The sequence below is a fragment of the Montipora foliosa genome, chromosome 2, assembly GCF_036669935.1.
Source record: "Montipora foliosa isolate CH-2021 chromosome 2, ASM3666993v2, whole genome shotgun sequence".
Taxonomy (NCBI): Eukaryota; Metazoa; Cnidaria; class Anthozoa; order Scleractinia; family Acroporidae; genus Montipora; species Montipora foliosa.
The window spans coordinates 32226046-32250666 of record NC_090870.1 but is presented as its reverse complement, the minus strand read 5'-3'; the positions used below and the strand labels follow the sequence as shown (position 1 = coordinate 32250666).

The following is a 24621-nucleotide window of genomic DNA, read 5'->3' as shown; positions in this document are numbered from 1 at the left end:
ATACTAATCAGCGATTTCCAGTGTCCAGGATATTTTTATTCTAATAGGCACAATGATCAGTGTAATTCTCTGATAAGCAAAGAAAAGATTGCAAAATTGGGCTAACCTGTGTCTAACGTTTTGTCACGCTTCACCATCCCAAATATTGCTGCTTTGCAGACCACCTCGCATACTGAATTTCTGTTAGTCAACACAGATAAAATTCCATGATTTAAGGCTATTTACAATAAAACCTTTAATATCCATTCACAAACTGTAGCAAACCCTTGAAAGGTCGGAAAATCAGGAATAAAAATGATGAAATGAATATTCATCTCTACTTCAATATCTTCATATCTGTATAGATCCCTCCATGATAGGAGAAGACAAACCACATGTTCACAGAATCACCACACAACCAGGACATGTTGACCTGAGACTGCATGACCCTGCCTTTTGAATGAAAGGGAGTCCATGTTGAAAGGAATAGAACAAAAGAAGCACTTTGCACATCGGTTCGAAGCAAACAAAGAAAACAAAAGAATGAAGGGCTTCCTCAGTAGCAAAGTAGGCGGGGTGGTTCTGTTGTTGCCCTCCCTCCTTTTTCCTTTTTCAATATTTGGAAACTTCTTGATGAAACGGGTGGCGAAGAGGACAATGAATGGCATTTTTGCACAGGTGAATGGGAGACTTTATCATCAAAAGCCAAAGACAATCGCAATCTTGGGGTGTAGGTTGCAATTGGTCTTTGAAGTGACCCTCACTTTGTAATGAACTTGGCATGTATGAGAGGTATCCTGATGAGGACAGTGGGTTAGCCAGAACTGAGTTTGTGCCTTATTATAACTTATTGTCGCGATTTAAAAAATTTAAGTTCCGCGAAACTTAAAGACACGAATTTAGAGACCTTTCTAAAATCCTTTAAGCTATCATCTGCTAGGACTTTACATACGAGTAGGACAGGCAGGTACAAAAGTCGGAACGGATCAACTCGGACCGCCAGTCTGGGTCGGATCAACTTGGATGAACTCAGATCGCCTCGGATCATGAAAAAATATGAAATTAAATGAAATTGAAACTTTTACCCATTTGAAGGTTAAAATACAAGTCAAAAATGGCCCAAATTAACACAGACTCGCAACGTTTCTCCGTGTCGTGCTGTGTAGTCAAGCGACTATTTTGCATTCTAAGTGCCAGTTCCTCTCAGACTCATCTCGTCCATCCCTTATCCACGGTCATTGACCCAGATGAAGGTAAAATCTAGGCCATCTTTGTCCGCGAATTTGTATCCGTCCACCAAATTGATAGTACTGAACTGGCGACGACTTTTGTGAACTGCGACAGACTGGGTATAGGGTTTCGGTTTCAGCGGGAAAAACAAAGTTTAAGCAATTTAACCTCGGATTATGTACTGATTTTTCCCTGGTGTACCCATTTTTTGGCATTTAGAGACATTCGCAATCTACTTCTTTTAAGCCATGACGATGGAACGATCAATGACAAAGAATTTCTTGTTCTTAATGACCTCTTCTTTTCAAAAAATGCAGATTTTCCACAGGAGTCATACATGCCTTTTGATTCGATAAATCTGAGTGTTTGGTGGAATTCTGCTCCCGAAAGCGAGATATTCCGCGGCTGTACAATGTTTTACAAACTCCTGACACTCTTACCTGGGATCAACACTCGGTTTGCGATGCTGTTGAAGGCCTTTGTATGCTACTTAAGCGCTTGTCATATCCATGCAGATATGGAGATATGATCGTCTGATTTGCGAAACCCGTGCCAGTGCTCAGCATGGTTACTAACCAGATGATCGATTATGTTCATGGCCACAAGGTGTTGCAATGGAACCATTAAGTCTTGGGCCCTGCAAACTTACAAACCTATGTTGATGCTATCACAGCTAAAGGGGCGCCATTACCAAATTGCTTTGGATTTATTGATGGCACGGTGAGGCCTATATCCAGGCCTGAAGAACACCAGAGAGTTCTCTACAATGAGCAGAAAAGGGAACATGCCTGAAATTCCAGAGCGTTGCTTTGCCCAACGGCTGAATTGGAAACTTGTATGGCCCAGTTGGTAAGTTGTAGAAAGCTCATCTCTTTCCAGATTCATACATGAATGCAACCACATGCACATCAATTTTAAGCCTCCCTTCATAAAACAGTATGCAACTTTATGGAGCTTGGGTACAAACACTAAAGCTATGTGCATGTAGCCAATCAAAACCTTGTATTATAACCGGTTTTATTTCTATGCTGGCCTCAGTTACTTGTAGTGCTCATTTTATTAGATGGAAAGTATACCTCATAGCTAAAATACAGTCACTTTTACTTCTAGAGGGAAGAAAACATGATACAGGCATGCTGACCGACTCTCAGTTGCTTCATGACCTTGGCCAGTATGCATTTAGCCTTACAGGTGTACCCCTCTGTGTGTACGGTGACCCTGCATATCTTCTGAGAATACACCTTCAAGGTCCCTTTAAACATGGCATCCTGACACCAAATATGGAGCTGTATAACACAAACATGAGTGCTGTGAGAAGCTCGGTTGAGTGGTTGTTTGGAGATGTCGTCAACTCCTTTAAATTCAATGATTTAAAAAAAATCTCAAACTTTTCCAAAACAGTGTAGGCAAGATGTATGTAGTTGCAGTCATACTTCGAAATGCAATCACATGCTTATATGGCAACATTATATGACATCAGAATTCTTTGACCTCAGACCACCAGCTCTTGATACATATTTCACTTAAGAAAGTTTGTATTATATAATTCATTCAGGGCAGCATACCTATCTTTCGAAAAGCCCAGAATACATAATAAATTATAATCTCAAAGAAATAAAAAAAATGCATGTACAAGGAAATATGTTTGTACAATAATTGTGGAAATATTATGTCCATCATGGATCGCAGACCGCACTAATTGAACATTATTATCATGACTCCAGCCACAATCCACGCCTCCTTTGTAAGGAACATTTGGAAATTCTGAGGACTCCAGGGGGATCAGTTTTGCTTGGTTCTGGTTACTTATTGCAGGTGAAGTTAAACAGGGGTCAGCATGTTTGGTGTTGTGGAAATTAATTTTGAAATCATACAACTAAGTGTATTACTATAGTGTAGGAGGGCAACATGCAAATGTGAAGTGAAAAATAAATTGAAGCTGCCTGTTCATTGTGTTGCTCATCTTTAAAATTAAATGAAATAAATTCATTCAATACCAGGTCACTTAAAAAGCAACATTTTTATTATAGATCCAAAAGGCAATACAAAGGGAACATATCCTGCTGATGAGTTTTGTGATTTGTTCAATCATCCAATTCTTCACAGTGTAAACGCCCTTCCAAAAATGTTTGAGTATTCCTATAACAAACACAACTATGACTTTTAAAATTAATACCGGCTGCTAATTGCAAAGGGGTAAAGCTAATTCTCAGCTCAAGATACTAAGGTCTAAACAGATTTAATACGAACACTGGAAAACAGCAAAATTCAACTCCAAGTAGGCTCCGATAAATAACTGTAGCAAATATAAACGTAAGGAAGTCAAGCCTTGGCGTTGTTGTTGCTATTTTGCAGAATTGCCATCAGCAGATTGTTTTGCTGAGCGAGCATTGCTTGGATGTTTTGTTGTTGCAGCTGCTGCTGTCGTTCCATTTGTTGCATGAGGGAAGCAAACATAGACTGTTGTTGTTTTGTTGCTTCATCTTGTTTAGCTGCTGCAATCTGCACTTCCCTATTTTTGATTTTGAGTTCTTCCATCTTCAGTTCTCTATCCTTCTCCGCTTTCTCAACCAATCCTCGATGGTATCAGGTGTTCTTCTTCTCATCTTGGGTCCTTTTTGGTTCCCGTCCTCGCTTTTCTTTTCCCTTTATCTTTCAATGTTTGCCGTGCTTGGAGCCTGATTTCTTCTGCAACAGCTTCTTTCTCCTGAGCGGCTTTTGCTTTTTGCTCTGCACTCTGCTCGTCGATCTTTTCTTTTGCGCTTTTTTCTCGCTCAAGAATATCTTCCAAAAGGATATCCAGTTCTGTTTCTTCTATTTCAATTCCTGACGCCTTTTCTTCGTCGGGAAGTTTCTGTTTATGTCGTGAAGTAGGGTGTAGCGACCGCGAAGTGCTCTTCCAGTGACTTTAAACTTTGGCTGATTAAGATCGTTGAGATACGCGGCAATGCTATCCCACACTTGTCCTTTCTCTGGACTTCTAACTCTGAAACTGTAAGGTTCACTTACAATAGCTCCTCGGCACATTAGCACATCATGCTGGAAAGTCCATTGGAAATATTTCGTGGTAGCTATAATAAAACGAGGGTGAAATATTTTAGTTTAAAACATAAGAGGATAAAAAGCACTAAATACCAATTCACTTGGTTTAGTGCTCAAAAGATGCGGTCTTAAATTTATTTTGAAGAGGTTGTTGTTGCTTTGCCGCCATTGAAGATTTCATCAACCTGAACCTGAAAGGATATTCGTGCTTAGTATGAGAAGAATTGACAATATAAATTCAACAATTGGCTGGTAACCCCAGAGGTTCTATGTTCAGTGTTTGTCATTTAAAATGGGAAACAAAAGTGATTTATAAGCAAAAAGCATTGTTTTGCACTTTCATTTTTTACGAGAACGCCAAACCCACACGAGTTTTGTCATTGACGATCCCTGGTTGACGTTCAAGCTAGTTCATGCCTATGCAGAACATTTGCGTGCTAAAATTTCACTTTCGGCAGTCGTCATCCTGCCATTTCATCATCGATTCTTAAGTTCCCTAGTTACAGTCATAACCCATTTCTGTTACACTTCGAGATTTCGCTGAAATTCTCTTTACTTCCGGTTGGCTCCTAATTTGGAGAACAGGAAGTTGATAGATTTAGCTAATCATTAAGCAAATTTGGCCTGCTTGACGACAAGAGATTTCAATCCAAAATGGTTGACGTTTTATACAAACAAGCTTTAAACGATTTTCAAAAGATCCTGAAGATAGTTTTTGAGGAGGACGATGATCCAAAAGGTTGTTGGGAATTGCCTCCAAGATTGAACCACCAACACACTCACACGGTATCCTGATTTCTTCAACTTTATTGATCACCGAAAACTCTCCCTCGCTTAAGATTACAAAATCCCACTCTATTTTTTGTCGTGTTCTAATGTCTCTCCTTTTTATCACTGTCAATCATTGGTTTTGGTTTCAACTAAAGGTTCCAAAGTTCAAGGCTATCAGACTCCTGCGTGTTGTCTGTCACCTGCCTGCACTCAACATTTTCTCAAATCACATTGTTTATAATCAAAACAAAAGCTAAAATTCTGTTAACTACAACAAAGGCAACAAATAATAAAAATAGTCCGCACAATTTCCAACATCCTCCCCCCATATGTCTACATTTAGAAGACATATGTTAAACTTGTATCTTTTCACTAGTAAATTTAATTTAAACGTTGATGCTCAAACTCCGCATAGAATTATTTCGAATTTTCACAATTACTCAAGGTTCAATCTGCATGTTCATCATTTGCTATATCATGTATTCACACACTCGCTGCGACTGCTGCATCACGGGCAGGTCTGAATTCTGGAACGTTTGGGTTCAGCTAGAGGTGGTTTACTGGTCTCTCGAATTACTCCATCCAGGCCAGTGTATAGCGTCTCAATTATTCCCAACGGCCACTTCCCTCTGCTTCTATCTTCTGAATGGATGATGGCGACGTCACCAACTGCCAAAGTGAACCCTTTCCCGTCGTGTTTCAAGTTATGTCGCTCTCAAAGTCCTCTAAGGTACTCTTTGGTGCACCATTTCCACGTGTCATCTTTACACCTTTTGAGATACTTGGCCCGTTTACGTAGATCACGATGCTCGCGATGAGGTTCCCTCTCTGGCAGCGCCGTGGTACCAATAAACTGCATTCTGTTGGGCGTGATCAATGGTAGTTGAACGTCATCCTCCACATAGTCTAAAGGGCGGTTGTTTAGAGTCACCTCAACGTCTAGAAGCACGTCTTCAAGTTCATTCCAGCTAAGGCGACCATGTCCAATGGTTTTGTTTAGAGCCCACTTCACCAACCCAACCAACCGTTCAAACTGACTACCCCACCATGGGGCGCGGCTCAAATTGAATTGCCACTTGATGTTTTCAGTCGACAGGTAATGGTGAACTCGTTCATCTTTCTGGACTTGCGTTAACCAGTTCGCTGTGGCTGTGAATGTTTTGGCCTTATCCGAGTAGATTTTCTCTGGCATTCCTTTTCTAGCTACTAGGCGTTTCAGACTTCTTCTTTTATCACCCTTTTTGCTAAATGTCTGAGCCTGGGAACCCAATAACGCTCTCTGATGCCCATCATTGTCAGGCCAACTCCCCCGTGCAATGTGCGCCGGTGTGCGTCTCCTACCAGTTTTACTGTTTAGGGATGCGTGTCTGGCAGATAGACCAGATAATGTCCTTGAATTCGACCTCGACACTCGAAAATGCCTTCATCATTCTCTTCCAAACCCAGCCTTTGCTTATCTTCTGTCACCTTGTCGTCCAGACTCCATTGAGCACGCTTGGTCCAAAAGAGGTGTTGTCTTTGTACTTTGTTGGTTGTCAGAGGTCCCGTCATTCTCTCTTTTCTCTTCAAACGTGCGTTTCCTGCAAATCTCGTAATCCAAGCCACAACCCCCAACGTTTTGGTCAGGCTAAACTTTACTAGAAGGTCATCTAGGCAGTCGGTTGCTGCCATGAAGCCAGCAAATATTCCCTTGATGGCTTTCGTCTCTGCTGGGCTCTCAGGTGTGGGACTTGTGACAATGTCCGCAGGCCACTTATCTTTGTCTTTAAGCCAACCCTTGCTTCCACAACTTGTTGTCATCGACTGGCCCTCCTCGACTTCCCAAATCTGCTGGGTTATCCTTGGTGGGTACATGGCGCCAGGTGATTTGTGTATGCCCGTTGTATTTTCTTCACTCTGTTTTCTACGAACTGCTTGTACTCGCCGCCCCTTGTTACCTAATGGAGATCCACTGAGCTGTCCAGTCATCCATAACTCTGTGTCACGGGAAAACCCACAAGCGCATTCGTCTCATTGGTAATAAGGTTCGCTGCCATGTGCGCAGACACAAGCTCCAACTGCGGAATGGTCAGTCCCTGCTTCGCAAATCGAGCTTTAGCAGCCACCAATCCCTGGTTCACACCTGATGGCTGTCTCACTACTGCATCTAATGTTGCACACACTCCATTCTTACTTGCGTCTCCGAAGAGATGAAGCCCTATTTCTTCTATCTGCTCTTGAGCAAAGGTTAAGGCTCTTGCTACCATGACCTCAGCTGGTAACCCTGTATTCCATCGTGTCCACTGGTTCGCTAGCTGTTGTGGCAGCGGTGCATCCCATGCGACTTTCGCGTTGCAGGTATCTCTGTAGAATAACTTTCCTTGGACAGTTAAGGGCGCCACAAGACCAAGGGGATCGTAGATCCTTGCTAGATTATGCAACAACGCTCTTTTGGACGCAATTTCATCGTCTTGAGGTATGACTATCCCGATCTGATCTTCTTGTTTCTCCCATAGGAGTCCAAGGAGACTTCCCTTCTTTGCTCTCGGGGAACCAAGCTGCTGTTTAGCAAACGTACTCCCGTCTTCAACCTGGCCTTCAGGTTCTTCTAATTCGGCGACATTCGAGTGCCACTTGTGTAACTTGAACTTGGCGTCCGCGAAGATTGAAATAGCTCCCTCTTTAAGTTCCCTCGCTTTTTGCACAGTTGGTTTCCCACTGATTAGGTCATCGACGTACAGGCCTTTACACAGTTCAGCAACCAGTTCTGGCATGTTGCTTTCCCAGGCTTCCAGATGACACTCAATCACTCCCCCAAGGAGAAAGGGAGATGGCACAAGACCAAACAGCGCCCGCGTGAATCTCAACACTTCTACTTCAGAACGTTGGCTGGTCTGCCAGTGAAACCTGAGAGCACCTCTCTTCCTTCTTGATACGCACCTGAAGAAACGCTTGTTGTAGGTCACCAGTGATTAGGACTGGATGAAACCGCATGCGTATTAAGGCATTCCACAGGTGGCTTTGAAGCGGGGACCCGGAATATAGGCAGACATTTAGGCTTGGCACGTGACAAGGCATCATACACGATTCTTAACTTCGTTGTTTCAGCTCCCAAACGAATCGCCGGCTTATGTGGTATGTAAAATACCTTGCCTTGCGGTGGATCACTTGCGACCTCTACTATTCCCTCGGACGTCTGGTCTTCAATAATTTCTGCATAGCTCCCGGTCACACCCCAGCGTTGTAGTTTGTTCTGGAGGTTGCTTAGTCTTTGTAAACTCACTATTTTATTGTTCGGTAACGGCGGATGGTTACCCTTCCACAGAAGCGAGGTTTCATACCAGCCTTCTGGGTGCCGGATCAACTGTTCTCGAAACTCTGCATAGACTGCACGCTGATCATGTTCTGGGGTGTCCTCAAGCCCTAAGACATCCATTCGGCATAGCTCTTCATAGTCAACATGACTTGTCTGGGTCAATAGCATATTTGTGTGGTCAATCTCAGTTCCCGGTGACATAATAGTCCACCCCAGCTTAGTCTTCTCAGCCACTGGTTCCCCAGGAAGCCCAACGCAAGGCCTCTCAGATGTCTTGATGGCTGCATAATCACTAGCACCTAATATCACATGCACTGGGAGATGTGGATTTGGGTCGTGATCCGTCATCTCTACTCCCTTTAAATGAGCGTACGAATCGATAATCTTCTGGCAGTGAGGGTTATTGATCCTCAGCAATTCTCCTCTTTCTACTCTGGTAACATCCACGCTTAGTTCCTCACCACCTTCAATCAAGGGTACTTTGATGGTGGAAAGTTCTATTTCACGTGTAGTTGCTCCAAGCATCATTTCTATTTGAGGAACTTCTTTGGCACGAGAGGGCTTGGGAAGTTTATCCAGAAGTGCAGCTGATGCATACAAGCTCCCAGTTCCAGTATCGAGAAGTGCACGGCAAAGTACTCCCTCCACGCTTACCTTTACAACAAGATAAACAAAGCGCTATCTTTCCCGGTAGCGGTAAACAATTGGTCACCTTGCATACAAATCAACGTATGATGTTTCTGTCCACACTTTTGGCAAAGCAATCTACTCTTGCAGTCAGTCGCATGATGTTTGGGCCCTGTGCAATTAAAGCACATTCGTTTCTGCACTAGCATCCTCTTCCTTGCTTCTACCATGGGTAGGCGCGAGCAATCCCGCGAGACGTGACTGGTGTCTTGACAATAAAAACACTGGCGTTGAGTTTTGTTGTCTGCATACTACAGGTACATACTAAGGATATATAAGCTCGTAATGCAAGAAAAATGCTTATTCTCAAATTAGAACAGTGCTTCTTTAAAATTTTGCACTTTTTTTGCTAAATTCTAACATAACATTATCTTGTAGCTGTGGATAGCAGACTAATTTGACAATGTTATGACGAAATTCATTGTCAATAACAGTCAGAAAAACTGAGGTCAGTTTGTCAAATTACTTATACCCATTCTCTTCTGCATCAGGGCGTGTTACTCCCAATAATGGCCTATGCAAGGGAGGCTCCACCCAAAGGGGGTATTAAAATGCAATTTTTTCTTGAAGTGAAAAAGAAATACTTTTCATAAAATCAATTCTTGGTTGTTTTTCCCCTCTAAGATTCATCTTACGAAATAATTAATAAGTTATGAACAAATGATAATTTTTATTAAATCAATAAAATCATGAAATATGCCTCATTAATAACTAACAAAGACATTACATCATGATTATGTATAGCGTTGAATGCGGGTAAAATTGCAATCTCAAAAATTATGAAAAGAACCATTTCTCATGACATCTGATCAGTGGTGTTGGTTGGGGGATGGAATAATCAGAATAAAGAGTATACCTAAAAAGCCTCAAGCATATTGAGTTCAACTGAATGTGAACCTTTGATTTCCTCATTAGTCCCTGATTAAAATCTGCGAACTTAATTAAAGTGCATTAGTGTTCACACAGAATGGAATGTTTACAAAATAAAACAGCTAACCAAAGCTTGACCAATATCTAATTATCAACACTTGATTAATTTTCAACGACCAAACTGAAACAATACTTAACCACAATAGGTGGCATTCTGATAAGTTAATGCGAAAGCAGTTGTGTTAACACAACTGCTTTCGCATTAACTTATCAAGGTGAAATTTTGTTAGCAATGCTGTTTTAAATGCTGACCTTAATAAGAGTGAAAAAGACACCTTTAGTTGAGCCCATGATCAGCTCTACCCCTCCAAATAACAATAATAATAACAAGAGTAATGCTTTCACTGAGTTCAGTAAACTATGGTCGATTGGTATTAATTAAACAGAACCAATCTTGGTTCTGGTTTTTTTAACTCGATAAATTCTTAGCTATTGTACATCATGAACTAAGGCAGCACTGTCCCAAAAAATGCATCTGAAACATTGCTAACAAGTGTGAAATAAGAATGGTGATATTGAGTCGTAGAGCCTACATGTAATGCTTTGTAATTGTTTCCTATTGTCCTTACGAGGTGACTCACATCATGGCAATGGCACCAAGGTTATAGGTTAAATCTCGTGGAAAGAGAATAATATATATTCAAAATCCACAGAAATACAGTATATAGACTAAGATTTCACCATACTGCATTCAACTTCCCTGTAGGACTAAATTGACATTCTGCTGACTTTGCCATGCTCCTCTTTCTTCAGTGTTAGTTCTATCCCAAATATTATTCTGAAGTGCTTTATCATGTGACTCACATCAACAAGGGACTAAATTTTTAAAAATTGAACAATTCCCAGGCTTAGCTGACATGATAGACACATCCTGGGGGACGGGGACTCCCATATAAAAAGGACAAGGATACTTGTCAGAAATTTTGAAAAGAGCCTTTAAGAAGTATGAAGATGCTGTTTAGTGGAACCTTTTTTCACCCCTAAGAGAAACCAATTCTAAGACAACACATTATCTCCTGATATAGTTAAATTTTACCTGTAGTTTTCCATCACACAAGAAGGAGTGATGTTCCATTGTGGTTAAGGCAATGTTATCTTGTGACTCTGGCACTACAGGTGGACATCGCATGGCACTGTTGCGTCCATGACATTTGTAGGCTGTTGTTTTACTTAAAAAAACGATTCTGTACCGATAGTTCAGACTCTTTCTATGACTATCTGATTTCTTCTGGACCAAGACAGCTGGTGCTTCCTTCTTTTTCCGATCCCTCAGAAGCTTGTTCTTGGCATTGCGTCCCAGTGCTTGCCTTCTGACATTCATGTTGGCAATGTTTGTAACGCTCGCTTGATTCTTGGTTGAACACCAGTCCAGATACTTGCTCAGTATTCCTTTCAGTTGTTACACAGCTAAAGCATGTGCACAGCATTTCTGTGCACGAGATCGTTCACAGTCACAAGTCACCTCACCAGCAACCCCTTTAACCGCAACTCGGTAGGGGCGATCTGAAAAAAAACTCACAAAAACCACTGGGTCGTACCTTTGGGGCCACTCTTGCTCACTCTGGAGAATCCTATTAGCCTTGCCTATAATCCCTTGCCAAGTAAAGGCTGGAAGGCCAGAGAGCCTTGGGTCGTCATCAACAACCATTATCTCTTGGTGCTTATGCAGTGTAAGTTGTGGCTGTGAACTTGTCTGTTCAGTTCAAGTTAGTGGCGTTGATGAGGATTCTGCTGGGGTTGCTGGAGTTGCCAGACAGTAGTGAGGACAAATCTTCGGAGAGTAGCTTACTGAGGCTTGCTTTGCAAAGCCTGCAAAGGCATTGTCCCTTTTCCTGCTAGAAAGTTCCAGAAAATCAGGGCGCAAATTCCTTTCTTAACTGTAGATCTTCATGCAGGCCTGCAACAGCCAGAGCAAAATCCTCTTGTTGCTCTGCATCAATTGAGCGGATTGCTTCAATGGTTTCCATGAAACCAGACGCCTTCCTTTGCTTCTTAGCCTAGATCCTGTTGTTTGTGCTTTCAGCCGCTAAAGTGTAGAATGTAACAGGAATATCAACGCTTGAAGAAATGGAAGGAAGACCAGCCAGTCGTCGAACTTTTGCAATCATATGCTTCTTCATCATCTCGGATTTCGTCATTATGAATTCAAAGACCTTCAATCCATCTTCACGCCTGACCACAGGTTTGATTGAATCAAGTAAGCCATCAAATTCACCATCAGATTCGCTGTCCAGCAAACCAGTCTCATAGCACCCATCTGATGACACGTTTCCAAAGATTTCTCGCAGATATTGGTTTGCTGTTTTTCCTTTGATGCCTACCTTGTTAAGCATGGCCTCCACATTTTGTCTAAAATGTCTAAAACAACCTAGGGATTTATCTGTTCCTTTGGGAAAGCAGCTCTGTAATTCATTCACAAAGGCTCTTAATGATTTCAAGTTATTTAGAAAGTCCATGTAAGTGCGCTCATCTTTTTTGTAATGAATAAGTACAGGTCCAACAAAACTGGTGGTTTGCCAGTGGACTTCCTTTCCAGGAGAAGATTTTGATATGAGGTAGAAGTGCACTCATAGGGGCCCAAGTTGAAAGTTGGGTCTATTTGCTTCACCGCAAACATCATCTCCTCTGTGCTAAAGTTCGCCATCTCTGCCATCTGCACATCAGAAGCATGGACAATGGATAAGCCCTCCCTCCCTATACTAACATCTCTGATGTAACTGCTGTTCTCCTCTTTCATCCGGTACAAGACAGAAAAAATTTCATCGGTATTCTTTCCGCAAAATTGCTGTTGGGAGGAGATCACTGTTTTTCAGACAAACTTGGCTTGCCCAAGTCCTCGTGGCATTTGGGCAGAAGACTCAACCTTGGTAACCCCACCACTACTTGCTTTAATTTGTTGAACAGCTTTCCTGGGACCAAGCGTTGCACACTTCTCTTTGAGGGTGGCCAAATTTGAGGATTGTATACGAGTGAAACCTTGTGTTCCATCTTTGCAGGAGTTATCATGTGGCTAAGACCGAAATCGGGTTCTTCCTCTTCAAAGCAATACTGAACAAGAGCAACATTGTTCACAATGTCTCCTCGTATGTCGCAAACGTACATGCTCCGGCGGTGAAAGTGGTCGCCACCTTCAAATGTTTTGGTGTGGTAGACTCGATTAAGCACATACTGGTCATCTCTGCTAAGTACATCCGAATTAAAAGCAACCACAGTGAATGGGCATTGACTTTTCTTGTCTTCATTCTCTGATACTGCAATTGTTTTTTTACAGAATCCACCATACCTGTCACAATAAGAAATTTAAAAAAATTGTCATAATCACCAGTGCTGAAAGTCTAATCAGTGGCCTCTTATGAGCTATTTTATAGTTTACTGAATATACATCCAGGGGGGAGTATAAATACTCCTAGTCGCTTCACGCTACGGAAACCGGAGATAAGCGCCGGCCTAATGGACCTCCCTAGGCTTGTAATAGAGACTTTACCTTACCATCACTACATCACATTGTTCTTGAAATATCTCACATAATTTAAGAAAAGCCAACAATAAATCCAACAAGGTAAACAATTTCTCTAATCATGTAAACAATAAGAGCTGGGATACTAAGTAAGGCCAATGGCAACAGCAGCTGTGAAATCAGTTTGTGGGCTCCTTATTTCTATACAGTTGTATAACTATATGCATATTACTGATTCACAAAACATGGAAGAGGTACTAAAAAATTCATACTTGTCATATGGAGGGTTACCATCTGCCCTTAGGTCCTCTAAGCTATCCACCACAAGTGTACCAGAAAGAACACTTGTTTTTTTACTTTTAACAGCTGCGTAGTACACAACATCCCAGGGCCAGGCCTAAAAAGTATTGAGACAATATGACTGGTGGACAAGGACTTCCCTAAAAACAGCACTGGTTTCTGAGGGTCTCCATCAAGGAATTTGTAATCTGCATCAAGCTGCTCTACCTTTTTCTTCACTGGGGAATCTTCTATTACAACAGGCGAGGCTTTGACAGTATTTTTACCTTTGACAGGGCTGTCAGTGAGATCAATGATAGTGTTTGTCTGGAAGTGAAAACAAAATGCAATAGAGAATGTTGAGAATAGCAGTAAACATGGAGAAAACTTTTAAAATGACCAGTCAAGAAATCATAGTGTAATTGTGAACCCATGTGACACAAGGTACATAACATTTTAGATGACTCTTCAAAGCACAATACCTGACAGTGTGCATTATCCATGGTTGCTGTAGTTTTATTTCTGTTCTTCTGAATTCCTTGTTGGCGTTTCCTCTTTGGAGATTTGTTTGCCTCCAAGAACAGTACTCTCCAACAAAGTCATGATAAAGTAGATTTCTATGGTTTATTCCAATATGAACTAAGATCTCCTCGTTTCACAACAATCACGTTCGGTTCCACACAACTCCCTCTAAACAACTTCCAATTGTTGTTTTTTATATTTTAAAGTGGTACTATGATCAAAAAATCATTTCCATTTTTTCTTCTGATTTTGAAAGCGTGTTCGCTTAACACCTAGTTGGCAAAATTTTGAGCTTTGACTTTTATCCAAAGGCTGTTTATTTTGAGTGTAAGTTTTGGATTTGATGGTCCGCCATTACTCATGTTCAAAACTGGCTGATTGGACCTCAGAGGGTTGGATCTAGAGAAAATGACGTCATTTACTTACTAGCTTAAAATCTCAGCGTGTAAACGCAATTTATTATATATGCAAAAGACGAGTTGAAAAGTCTGAAAGCCCGAAACTCCCGTGCTGCATATTAATTAGGCCACGTACACACGCATTGCATTCTTAAACTAGTGAGTCTTTGACGTCATTTTCTCCTCGACCCAGCTCTCTCAAGATTTTGAAGTTAGTAATGGCGGACCAATAAATACGAAAATTCCAGCTAAAATAAACAAGTGTCTTTTTAAAATCAGACTTGGGTGAGTTAGTGTTTAGTTAACATAGTTTTGAAATTCAAAGGAAAAACAAAATTTTTTTTTGGTCGTAGTACCACTTTAAGCCGCATCCGATTAGTTACACAAGGATTGATTTAGGAAAATCCGCATAGTTGTTTGTGATTGTGTCCGATTAACCATTAGGTTTATCTCCAGAAATGTCTGCGGAAATTACTGATAGGACAACGTCTTAGCGATATCACGCAAATAACAGCCGTCAATTAGTCTCATTTTCAATCAGCTATTGTCAACATAACAATTCTTAAACAATGCAGAATTTACGGAAATCCTCCCCCCTGTTTCTCTCCAGAGGAGATAAACGCAAGAAATGACTAAAAGTTCTTGTCGCATTCTAATTTAGCTAATGAAGAAAAGAAAAATAAAACGATTATATCTAAAAATGTCTGTGCTCCATGCTTAATCAAGCTCAAATTCATTCAGCTCTTGGATCCTGGTTCTCGCAGCGACTGCAGCGTCTGCAGCGTCTTGTTGCGGCCTGTAAGTTGCCGTGCTTCAGCGGTGCAGGAGTCGCATACATGGACGTGTCGTGAACAGTATCCTTGTTACAGGCAATCTCTAGTGGGTATAGGTGCTGAACAGGTCATTCTGTTGTACGGTGTGTGGTCTTGAGTTCCACAGCGTGAACAATCTTTCCCGGGGTAGGTCCCACTCTCTATGGCTAGTGGCCAGGTCTCCCGATTCTTGTTATCAGTTTTGATGATGACCACATCTCCAACTTTAGGCTTGAATTTCGCTTCTTTATGGGTCAAGTTGTGATGCTCTCTTAGGGTTGACAGGTACTCTCTTTTCCACCGTTTCCAAGGGTTGTCTCTGCAGGTCTTCAAGTATTTCACACGTTTTCTGAGGTCTAGATCTCTAATTCGCCATGTATCTGGTTGGTGCGCTGGAACAGGAAACTTGAGGGGGTGAGGATTGGCAATTCTACGTCGTCCTCGATGTAACTGAATGATTGTCGATTTACCTGAGTCTCCACATCGAGCAGTACCTCACCTCCCGAGTTAGTACACCTCCTCCTATAACCTTGTACATGGGTGACTTAACAACTCCGATTAAGCACTCAAACTGGCCACCCCACCATGGGGTGCGGCTTAAGTTGAACTTCCAGTTAATTTCACACTCATCAAGAAGACCTTGGAGGCACTCGTCCTTCGTAGCTGACGAAGCCACTTGCTGGTTTTAATAAAGGTGCCCCCATTGTCTGTATAAACCACTTATGATCTGCCTCAGCAAGCTATAAAACGTGATGAATTTCTTGGTTTGTAGCCTTGGTAGTATTTCAAGATGAGCGGCCCTAGACAGGCTGCAGGTTAAAATGGTTAAGTAGGCCTTCTTCTCAGTCTTCTTGATCTGTTTGTATCACTCCAACAACTTCAAATGCCGCTCCAACCCCAGTGCGATCTTCGGGGAGTGGTCCTGGTGCTGGGGCAGTAACTGGCGCAGCAGTGAATCTACACTCACTTTGCACGGATTTAAGTAGGCTTCTTAGTTTGGGGACCCAGTACTGTTCTCTAAGTGCTGCCATTGTTAAGCCGACACCGCCGTGGAGGGTTTCGCAGTGTACTTTCTGAACTAACTTCTGGGTAAAAACAGCTTTTATCGGCAAGTAAACTGGGTATTTCCCTTGAATTCGTCCATGGCATTCCAGTAGGCTACTGGCATTGGTCTGCAAGTTAAGTGCCTTCTGTGTCTGTTCGAAGTGATTCTTTAGTTTATCCCGCTGCTGAACAAGTAGTATCCATCTTCGTTTCACGTTATGGATCTCAGACTTCGGCAAGGGACCTGATAGTTTCTGTCTTCCTCTACAGTTATGTATGAATCTTGCAACCCAGGCATTCATTCACAAAGCACGATGCAGGTCGTGCATCTCCAGTAGCTGATCCATGACATTGGCAGTTTCTTCAGTTTGGCTAGTTTTGAGTACTTCCCTTGTCACTTTAGCTTCTTCCTCTGTTGCTGCTGATGCGGACTCGGTTGGGGGGCCAATTTTCCTTGTTCGAAAGCCATGGTACTGGTACATGTCTCCATTCGATCTCAGGGCGCTGGCGAATCTTCTCAACTCGGTTGCTCACAAAATGCTTGTAGTCTCTGCTGCTGCCAATCCAGTACAATGCAACTGTGCTGTCTAACCAGGCATAGACTCTTGGGCTGGGTAGGTCATTTAACGCATTTTGCAACTTAACCACCAGATATGTTTCCATGTGAGTGGAGACCAATTCCAGGCGAGGCACTGTAAGTTCCTGTTTGGCTAGCCGGCCTCTGGCTGGTACCAGATAATGGGTAGTTCCACTTGATTGTTGTATTACAGCGTAAACGGCAGCACCTATTCTCTGTGTGCTTGCATCGCCAAAAGCGTGTAACTCCAAACTTAGAACAGGTTCTCTATAGTTCATCTCAGGGGGTGGCACCGTCACACCAGTTGGTAGGGTTTGTTCCCACTTCTTCACTCTCTCTGTAAGGTTTGCAGTGAGTTGCGCGTCCCATGACAGTTTCTGGTTGCAGATGTCTCGGTAAATCAACTTCACTTGCAACGTGAGTGGTGATGTCAAACCTAGAGGGTCACAGACTTAAGCTAACTTCTTGAGCAGTTCTCTCTCAGTTGATGGTATCTCGTCTTGAGGAAAGGTCACAGTCAATGTATCCAATTGCTTATTCCATGGCAACCCAAGTACCTTGGATTTGCTCATCTGTGCACCTAACCAAGTCCGAAGGTACCCGTACCCTATGCTTAAGTATGACCTGGCATAAATGTAAGCACAACTACAAGAATGTAAAATATACAAAGGAAAAAGGAATTAGCATGCAATCAAACGTTGGTCAGTTCCTTCCAGGTCAATTCTCAAAAATAAATTCTGACTAGAATGTTGCCTTTGTAAAAGGCATGGAACTGCACAATTGGGTCGCTAATCTTCAAGGTAAGCTGACAATATATAATACAAAACAACCGAATGATCAAATGGACCTCGTGTCAGACTCACTGTCACTATTGCATCTTCTTTCAGAAGTCCTGCAAAAACAATAACCAGAGATGAGAAATGAGGCACTATTTACCATGCGATCAACAGAGCTGACTTTTGACGCTATTCTCATCAATAATTCAGATAACTTTTTAATCAAAAATTATGTGCATAACTTGTGTCACGCATCCATTTCTTCATAGCAATGTGCACAACACTCACCTCGCCCTCTTTGCTTTCTCACAAAATTAAGGCCTGCTGTGAAAAATAAGCATTTATATAAATTCTTAATTATCCAATTTCCCAAAATCCAAAACATTATTCGAACAAGCAGGAAACACTTGCCCTGGTAGATAAGATAATCAAGCCAGATGTTAAGCTGCTTATCTGGGATGTTTTTGTTGAAGTTTGCAACATTGAATATCGAGGTTGTGTCAGTACCTGCCAATAGGGAACTTAAGAACCACAACGACGGCTTAGTCTACGATGACCGGAAGTGAGATATACGTCAGTACACACACGTGGCCAGCAAATTCCGTTGTCCTGCTGTTGTCGACGACCCCAAAGGCAGCTCTTTCACTTCGTCGTTGAAAGGAGTTTTGTTCGCCAAGTTTCAGGTAAAGATCCACCCTTGTTTTTCGAATTTTGGACTGCTTTGGAAACTCTTATCTTTGTACATAGACGTTTCTTTTCCTTTTTTTTTTTCCTAACCGGCGGATTCGGTTGAAAATTTGACTAATGAATTTACGTGTTTATATTTAGGAATGACAGCAACAACAAAAGCAGCAGGTTTAGAGGAGTGAGTGAACTCGTAAGTCATAAATTTATTTCATTGTTATTTGTAAGTATTTTGAAAAGACACATCGTCGATCTCCATCATGGAAAAAAAACACTTTACGTCAAGAATAGTAATCGCAGTGTCTCTTAGCTTAAAAGGTTAAAAGGGCTGTAGTCTCGGTAAAAAATCTGAATTTACGCCATATTTTTCCTTCCTTGTGTGTGCGTCTTACGTAAAATACTACCTGTAATCGAAGCTTAGGCGAGTGCGTTTGATGTTTTTAGGGGTACAGGTAGATATTGAAGGGGAAGGGTGGATGGTTCGTGTGGTAGATAAATGTTATTACTGCATATATGAACGTGACAACTTGTTAGATGTAATGATTAACTATTTATTTGGAATTCTACAAGTAAAGAACTACTGAAAATTACTCTAAAATGGAACTGTTACTTGCAAGGAGAACGCTTTGTTATTTATTTATATTAATACATTTAGTTTGCTGTCTGTTGTATACCAGGAATAACTAAAACAGTTGATACAGTGTTTGCAAAAAATTAATAACAGATTTATTTTGCTATCAGATTCTTTTATAAGAAGTGTGTTTTGCAAGTTCATCTAGTCGCTTATCCTCTTCATCTCTAAATTGCAAATGTTTTGATTTTTTGAGGCTAGTAAGCCTTTCAAAAGTCATTGGTTCGATAACAGATGAGGACAGTGTTGTTACTTGGCTTATCGCCACATATGAAATTCCAGCAGAGTCTATCCATGCATTTGAAAGGGTTAAACCTTGGCTTTTGTGAATTGTAATTGCCCAAGCGAGTTTTGGAGGTAGTTGTTGTCTTTCATGGAGACCATCTAATGTGTTGGAAGTTATTGCAATAGGGCATATAGGTACACAACCTGGATTGTTAATACTAACAGATGGGCCTGTATAGTCATGAAATTCTACAATGACAGCAATGGGTAAGTTAACTGAACTTAAACTTTATTTAATCACGGAAAATCATCAGTTAAGCTAAAAAAAGTAAAAAAACGCTCTACAACTGTTTTACATGATTGCCGTGTGGGAATCCGATAGGTCAGATACTTGCTTGATTGTGCGTTTGAGCTGCCCAATAGAGTCAGCATTTCTTAAGTATTGGGGCAAATTGTTCCACAAACAGGCCCCACTATAACGGAAACTTCGTTTCAAATAATTAGTATTTGGCTTGGGTAGAGTAAGTTTACCTTCTAAGTTTCTCAAGTTATATTCAGCATCTCGTTGACTGAAAAGGCGTTGAAGGTATTCCGGGGCAAGATCGTGAATTGTTTTATACATAATTAGTGCTTTCTGTTTTTTACGTCAAAGAGACAGCTTCTCCCACTTAAGAGTATCGAGAAGGAGGTTGGAGCTCGTATCAAAGGGTGATTTAGTAATTACCCTAGCTGTGCGATTTGTAATTTTTGCAACTTATCACTTGACTTGAGTAAATCTCTAATCTTCACTTGTTCTGGGCTATAGCCTTGTACTCTTTGGTTTATTGTTAGTTTAACTACCGTGTCAAACATTAAGTAAGCTAAATGACCTTGTTCTTGAAGAGCAGTTGAGGGCTTTGAATGATAAAGGGGCTTGTCGCCCACAGGTGGTAATTGGCCTGGATCACCAACTAAAATTATTGATTTACCGCCAAAGAGTTCATCAGTTAAACCAGTAGCTTGTCTGCAGCGCTTATCAATCCAGCCAAGCATTGATTGTCCTAACATACTGTATTCATCAATTAGAATATAACTGATATCTTTCAAAAAGCTTTGAAGTCTAACAAGGCTTTGTCCGGTTAATTAACTCTTTGTTTTCTTTCGAACCAACAGGAAGTTTCAACAATGAATAAATAGTGCACCCACGTATATAATAGGTGAACGTGGTTCATCTTTTGATGCATATTTGGCAAGATATTCAACACATGCATGGTAATCAATTACTGCCTGAATATTGCAGTTTGCCCTCCACCCTTGTAGTTGAAGACGCTGATGATTATTAAGCCTGGAGTCATTGCTCTTGGTTACTATTTTTGCTTTATATCAGTGTCCTTACTCTTTGAATGGATTGGTTCAAATTCAAGTTTTGTCTTAATGCAAGATTCAAATGGAATGTTAAATCTACACTTAAGTTCTGAATCACTTTGTTTCTTTCTAAGACAGTAGTTTGAACTACAACGAGTGTGTCTTTGAACCGTATTTAATAAATCCACATAATCATCATCAGAGTTCTGGATGTCTTTGTGACATCTTTGACAAGGATGGAGTGAAGGTTTCATCCAAGAACCACTACCTGGTGGATCTGGATTGTAAGTGGATAGTAACCAGTCTACATATTGACAAACATATTCTGAAGCTTTTTTACCATCAAGTACCTGTTGACTGAGTTTTGCAACATCTGTTGCCTTAGCATGATCAAGTGATAGTTCAGCCAAGTAGCCTTGAACAGCTACTTGTGCTAGTTTACACAGCCCTGGATCATTTTTTAGTTTAGCAACACCATGACAGTGAATGCTACCTCTGGCCTGGTATTCAAATCTATACCAGTGCCACTTGGCATCTAGTGAATGATATAGCCAATGCTTAAAAAAGCTTTCCATCCGCTGAGTGAAATACCAGTCAGTGATGTGAGGGTTGTTAATTACATTCTCACTGCGGTTTTCATCTGTGGTATTATCACTTTTAAAGAGTGTATGTAATTCAGGCCAGTGTAGGTCAGCTGATGAAAATGTAAAGAAGAATGTTGGGGGCGCAGCATGAGTGATTATTGCCTTTAAATCCTCTTTAGCTTTTTGCCAATAAGCACTTGATCCTGTTATGTTTCTGAGATAGCATGATATATTGGAAAGAAAAACACTGCTATTGGCATTAGCTGCCATTTGTTGCAGGTCTTCTGTTGTAAGATGTGCCTCTCCTGGATTCTGTTTCAGAAAATTCCAGTTTGCTGTAATATTCTTTTGCGTTGAATCATATTTAAAGCCCAGTAAGCAAACCTAGGGTGGGAAGCGAAGCGGTACAACCATGTACCATTTTCCTTTTCTGCATATTTTAGAAGGTGTTTGATTCTTTCACCAAACTGCACATCATGGTTTAGAGGCGGGTTTGTTGGATCACCCTTCCCACCTGGAAATAATGTTGGGAAAGCCATTGTTGCTAGAAATGGAGTAAGGTACTCATTCATTGGCTCATTATCTACTGTTGGCCAAGCAATATGTTGATTATCAATGCTAGATAACTTTTGTTGAATAGCATCAATTTCTTGCTGCTGGCATTCAGGAATTGGAAAGAAGGTGTTTACTTGTGTTCCTTCATTATAAACAATTTCTTCCTCATTTTGAGGCCAAAATTAAGGTCAGAAGATTCACTAACATCATTTTCCCTTTCAATTGAAATCAGGTCATTTGGTATACTATTTTCGGGCAAAGACGCTAAACACTGTTCGTTGAGACGTACATCTTGGTAATGTGGATTGTTATTTATAAACCAACTCAAAGCATTTTGTACCATACGTCTCCTAACTGTTACATCTTTAAAGGTGTTGTCCTTTCCTTTCATCTTAATAACTATAAGTGCTAAGTCTTTTGGATGTCTTGGCAAAGAGGTAGCCAATTCCTGTACATGTTGAGGCAAATTTACGCAGTGGCCTGAATAACCTTTCTGTCGACCTGGGTTTATGTAAACTTGCATTATGGGAAGTGCACGTGCAATGAGCATCTCTTCCATTTGGGTGTCCTTGAAGTTGAGAAGGTACTGCTGAAGGAACCATGTAATTTTATTTTGAAAATTTTTTGGGGTGTTTTTTGTCACAGCCTCATCTAACACACTGGTATTCAGAATCTTTTTGACTACGTGAGGAAGGCTTAACAGGCCACGCTTTAAGACACACTGTGCACTGCTTGATCTTGAACTCATTGCAATTATGAATTATGTAATTGGTATCAAAGAATCAGTCTGTTTGTTTACACAGTGGCCAGTTAATGATTCACGGCTCTCTTGGGTTTTCTTTTCACTTTCTGCAAGATTTAGTGATTCAAGACTCTCTTGAGTTTTCTTTTCACTCTCTACAAGATTTTGTTTAGTAAAATTTGGTGTTAGTTTTGATTTTGTTTTCAATTGCTTGTTAGTTATCCCTGCAGTTCTCATTGTGCCATGTGCATTTTGTTGAGCTCTTTTTTGGTTTACAGCAACTTTTTGCTTTGCTAGTCGTTGTTGCCTTTCCTCATCTGTTTCTAAAGATTTCATTTTTTTATAAGCTTTTCTTCTTTTAGCAAGTCTTGTCTGTTTTTGATCATCAATTTCATATGCTTTTCCTCTATTGGCAAGTCTTGTCTCTTTTTGATCATCAGTTTGATAAGCATTTCTTCTTTTGGCTAGTCTTGTCTCTTTTTGATCGTCAGTTTGATAAGCTTTTCTTCTTTTGGCAAGTCTTGTCTCTTTTTGATCATCAGTTTTTAATAGCTTTCTCTTTAGATATGTTAATTTGCTTTTGTTTTTACCTGTCTTGTCTAGCACTGATGAAACATAGTGTAGCTCATTAATATACCCAATAAATATTGTCTTTGGTTGCTCTTGACATAAAACAGGGGTGATAACAGTACCATCTGGTTTATTGATATCAGACTCAGTGATATGAATTATACAGTTAAAAGCATTGGACACTGCCTGGATTATGATATTGTCACACTATGTGCCTGATGTTGACATTTGCTGAATATAGCTTTGCCAGTTATTATCTGAAATACTCTCAATAAAATATTCTGGATGATTATTTAGGTGATGAATTACAGCTATTCTAATTTCAAAGTGCAAGTCTGCAGTTTTGTAGAGTTGATGAGAAACAGACTTAAAAAAGCAATCACCATTCCCACCAACATCATATGGCACTAAGCTTAACCGTGCAAATCTATCATTTAAGCAAGCCCAAGTTGACTCACAACTGGAATTTTTTGAAAGCATACCTCCTTTCAATGTTGAGCCATTGTCAGAAATATCATGATGTCTAACAACTGATTTTGTTTGTGAAATTGAGCTATATACATTTCTGTAACTGCAACCATTCGGATATGTTGATTTACACTTGTAAACCATCGTGAAGGGCACATATTTGAAATAGCAATGTTCAGTGTTACACCAAAGGAACCAATTCTTGTAGTTCTTAAACACACAGTTAATAAAAGACGTGCAAGGAAAACTATTTAAAACGCAACATTTTAACCTGTGTCTTGTGGTCCTCTTTTTCAACTTTCCTAGGACTCTCCTAACAGGAATTCGGGAAGGTTCCCTATCCCTTATTCTTCTGTGTCTCCTTTGTTGAGTGATTTGATATTTGTTGCGGCGAGATTCTTTAGACACGTAGCCATTTAATGGTTTACTTACATTATACCTCTCAATTTCGCAGTTTTCAAGGGAATCATTCATCAAAGCCTTAAGTGGAATGTGTGTGCGACTCACCTCATTAACTTTTTCAGTATTTTCGTTTACTTTGTTGATTTCAGTGCCGTAAATATCACAAGTCATGATGAGATGGTGCCGCCGAGCTACAGAGCTCGGTAGATTTACTTTGTGGCACAATGGCCGCCGAGCTACAGAACTCGGTAGATTGACTTAAAAAACAGACTTAAAAAAGCAATCACCATTCCCACCAACATCATATGGCACTAAGCTTAACCGTGCAAATCTATCATTTAAGCAAGCCCAAGTTGACTCACAACTGGAATTTTTTGAAAGCATACCTCCTTTCAATGTTGAGCCATTGTCAGAAATATCATGATGTCTAACAACTGATTTTGTTTGTGAAATTGAGCTATATACATTTCTGTAACTGCAACCATTCGGATATGTTGATTTACACTTGTAAACCATCGTGAAGGGCACATATTTGAAATAGCAATGTTCAGTGTTACACCAAAGGAACCAATTCTTGTAGTTCTTAAACACACAGTTAATAAAAGACGTGCAAGGAA

General features: G+C 40.7%; 3 protein-coding genes across 3 annotated transcripts; all 3 read right to left on the bottom strand.

The window, feature by feature from the left end:
• Nucleotides 1–5737: 5737 nt before the first annotated feature.
• On the bottom strand, nucleotides 5738–6214 carry LOC137991544 (uncharacterized). The gene has a single exon (XM_068836617.1). It carries the CDS (start codon nucleotides 6212–6214, stop codon nucleotides 5738–5740), a length of 477 nt encoding a protein of 158 aa, XP_068692718.1.
• Nucleotides 6215–6986: 772 nt separating this feature from the next.
• Nucleotides 6987–7775, bottom strand: LOC137991543 (uncharacterized). Its single transcript, XM_068836616.1, has one exon. It carries the CDS (start codon nucleotides 7773–7775, stop codon nucleotides 6987–6989), a length of 789 nt encoding a protein of 262 aa, XP_068692717.1.
• Nucleotides 7776–7963: 188 nt separating this feature from the next.
• LOC137991542 (uncharacterized) lies at nucleotides 7964–11255 on the bottom strand. The gene is made up of 2 exons (XM_068836615.1): nucleotides 10971–11255; nucleotides 7964–8971 (listed from the first exon to the last, which is right to left on the bottom strand). Exons 1-2 carry the CDS (start codon nucleotides 11253–11255, stop codon nucleotides 7964–7966), a joined length of 1293 nt encoding a protein of 430 aa, XP_068692716.1.
• Between the last annotated feature and the right edge of the window lie 13366 nt (nucleotides 11256–24621).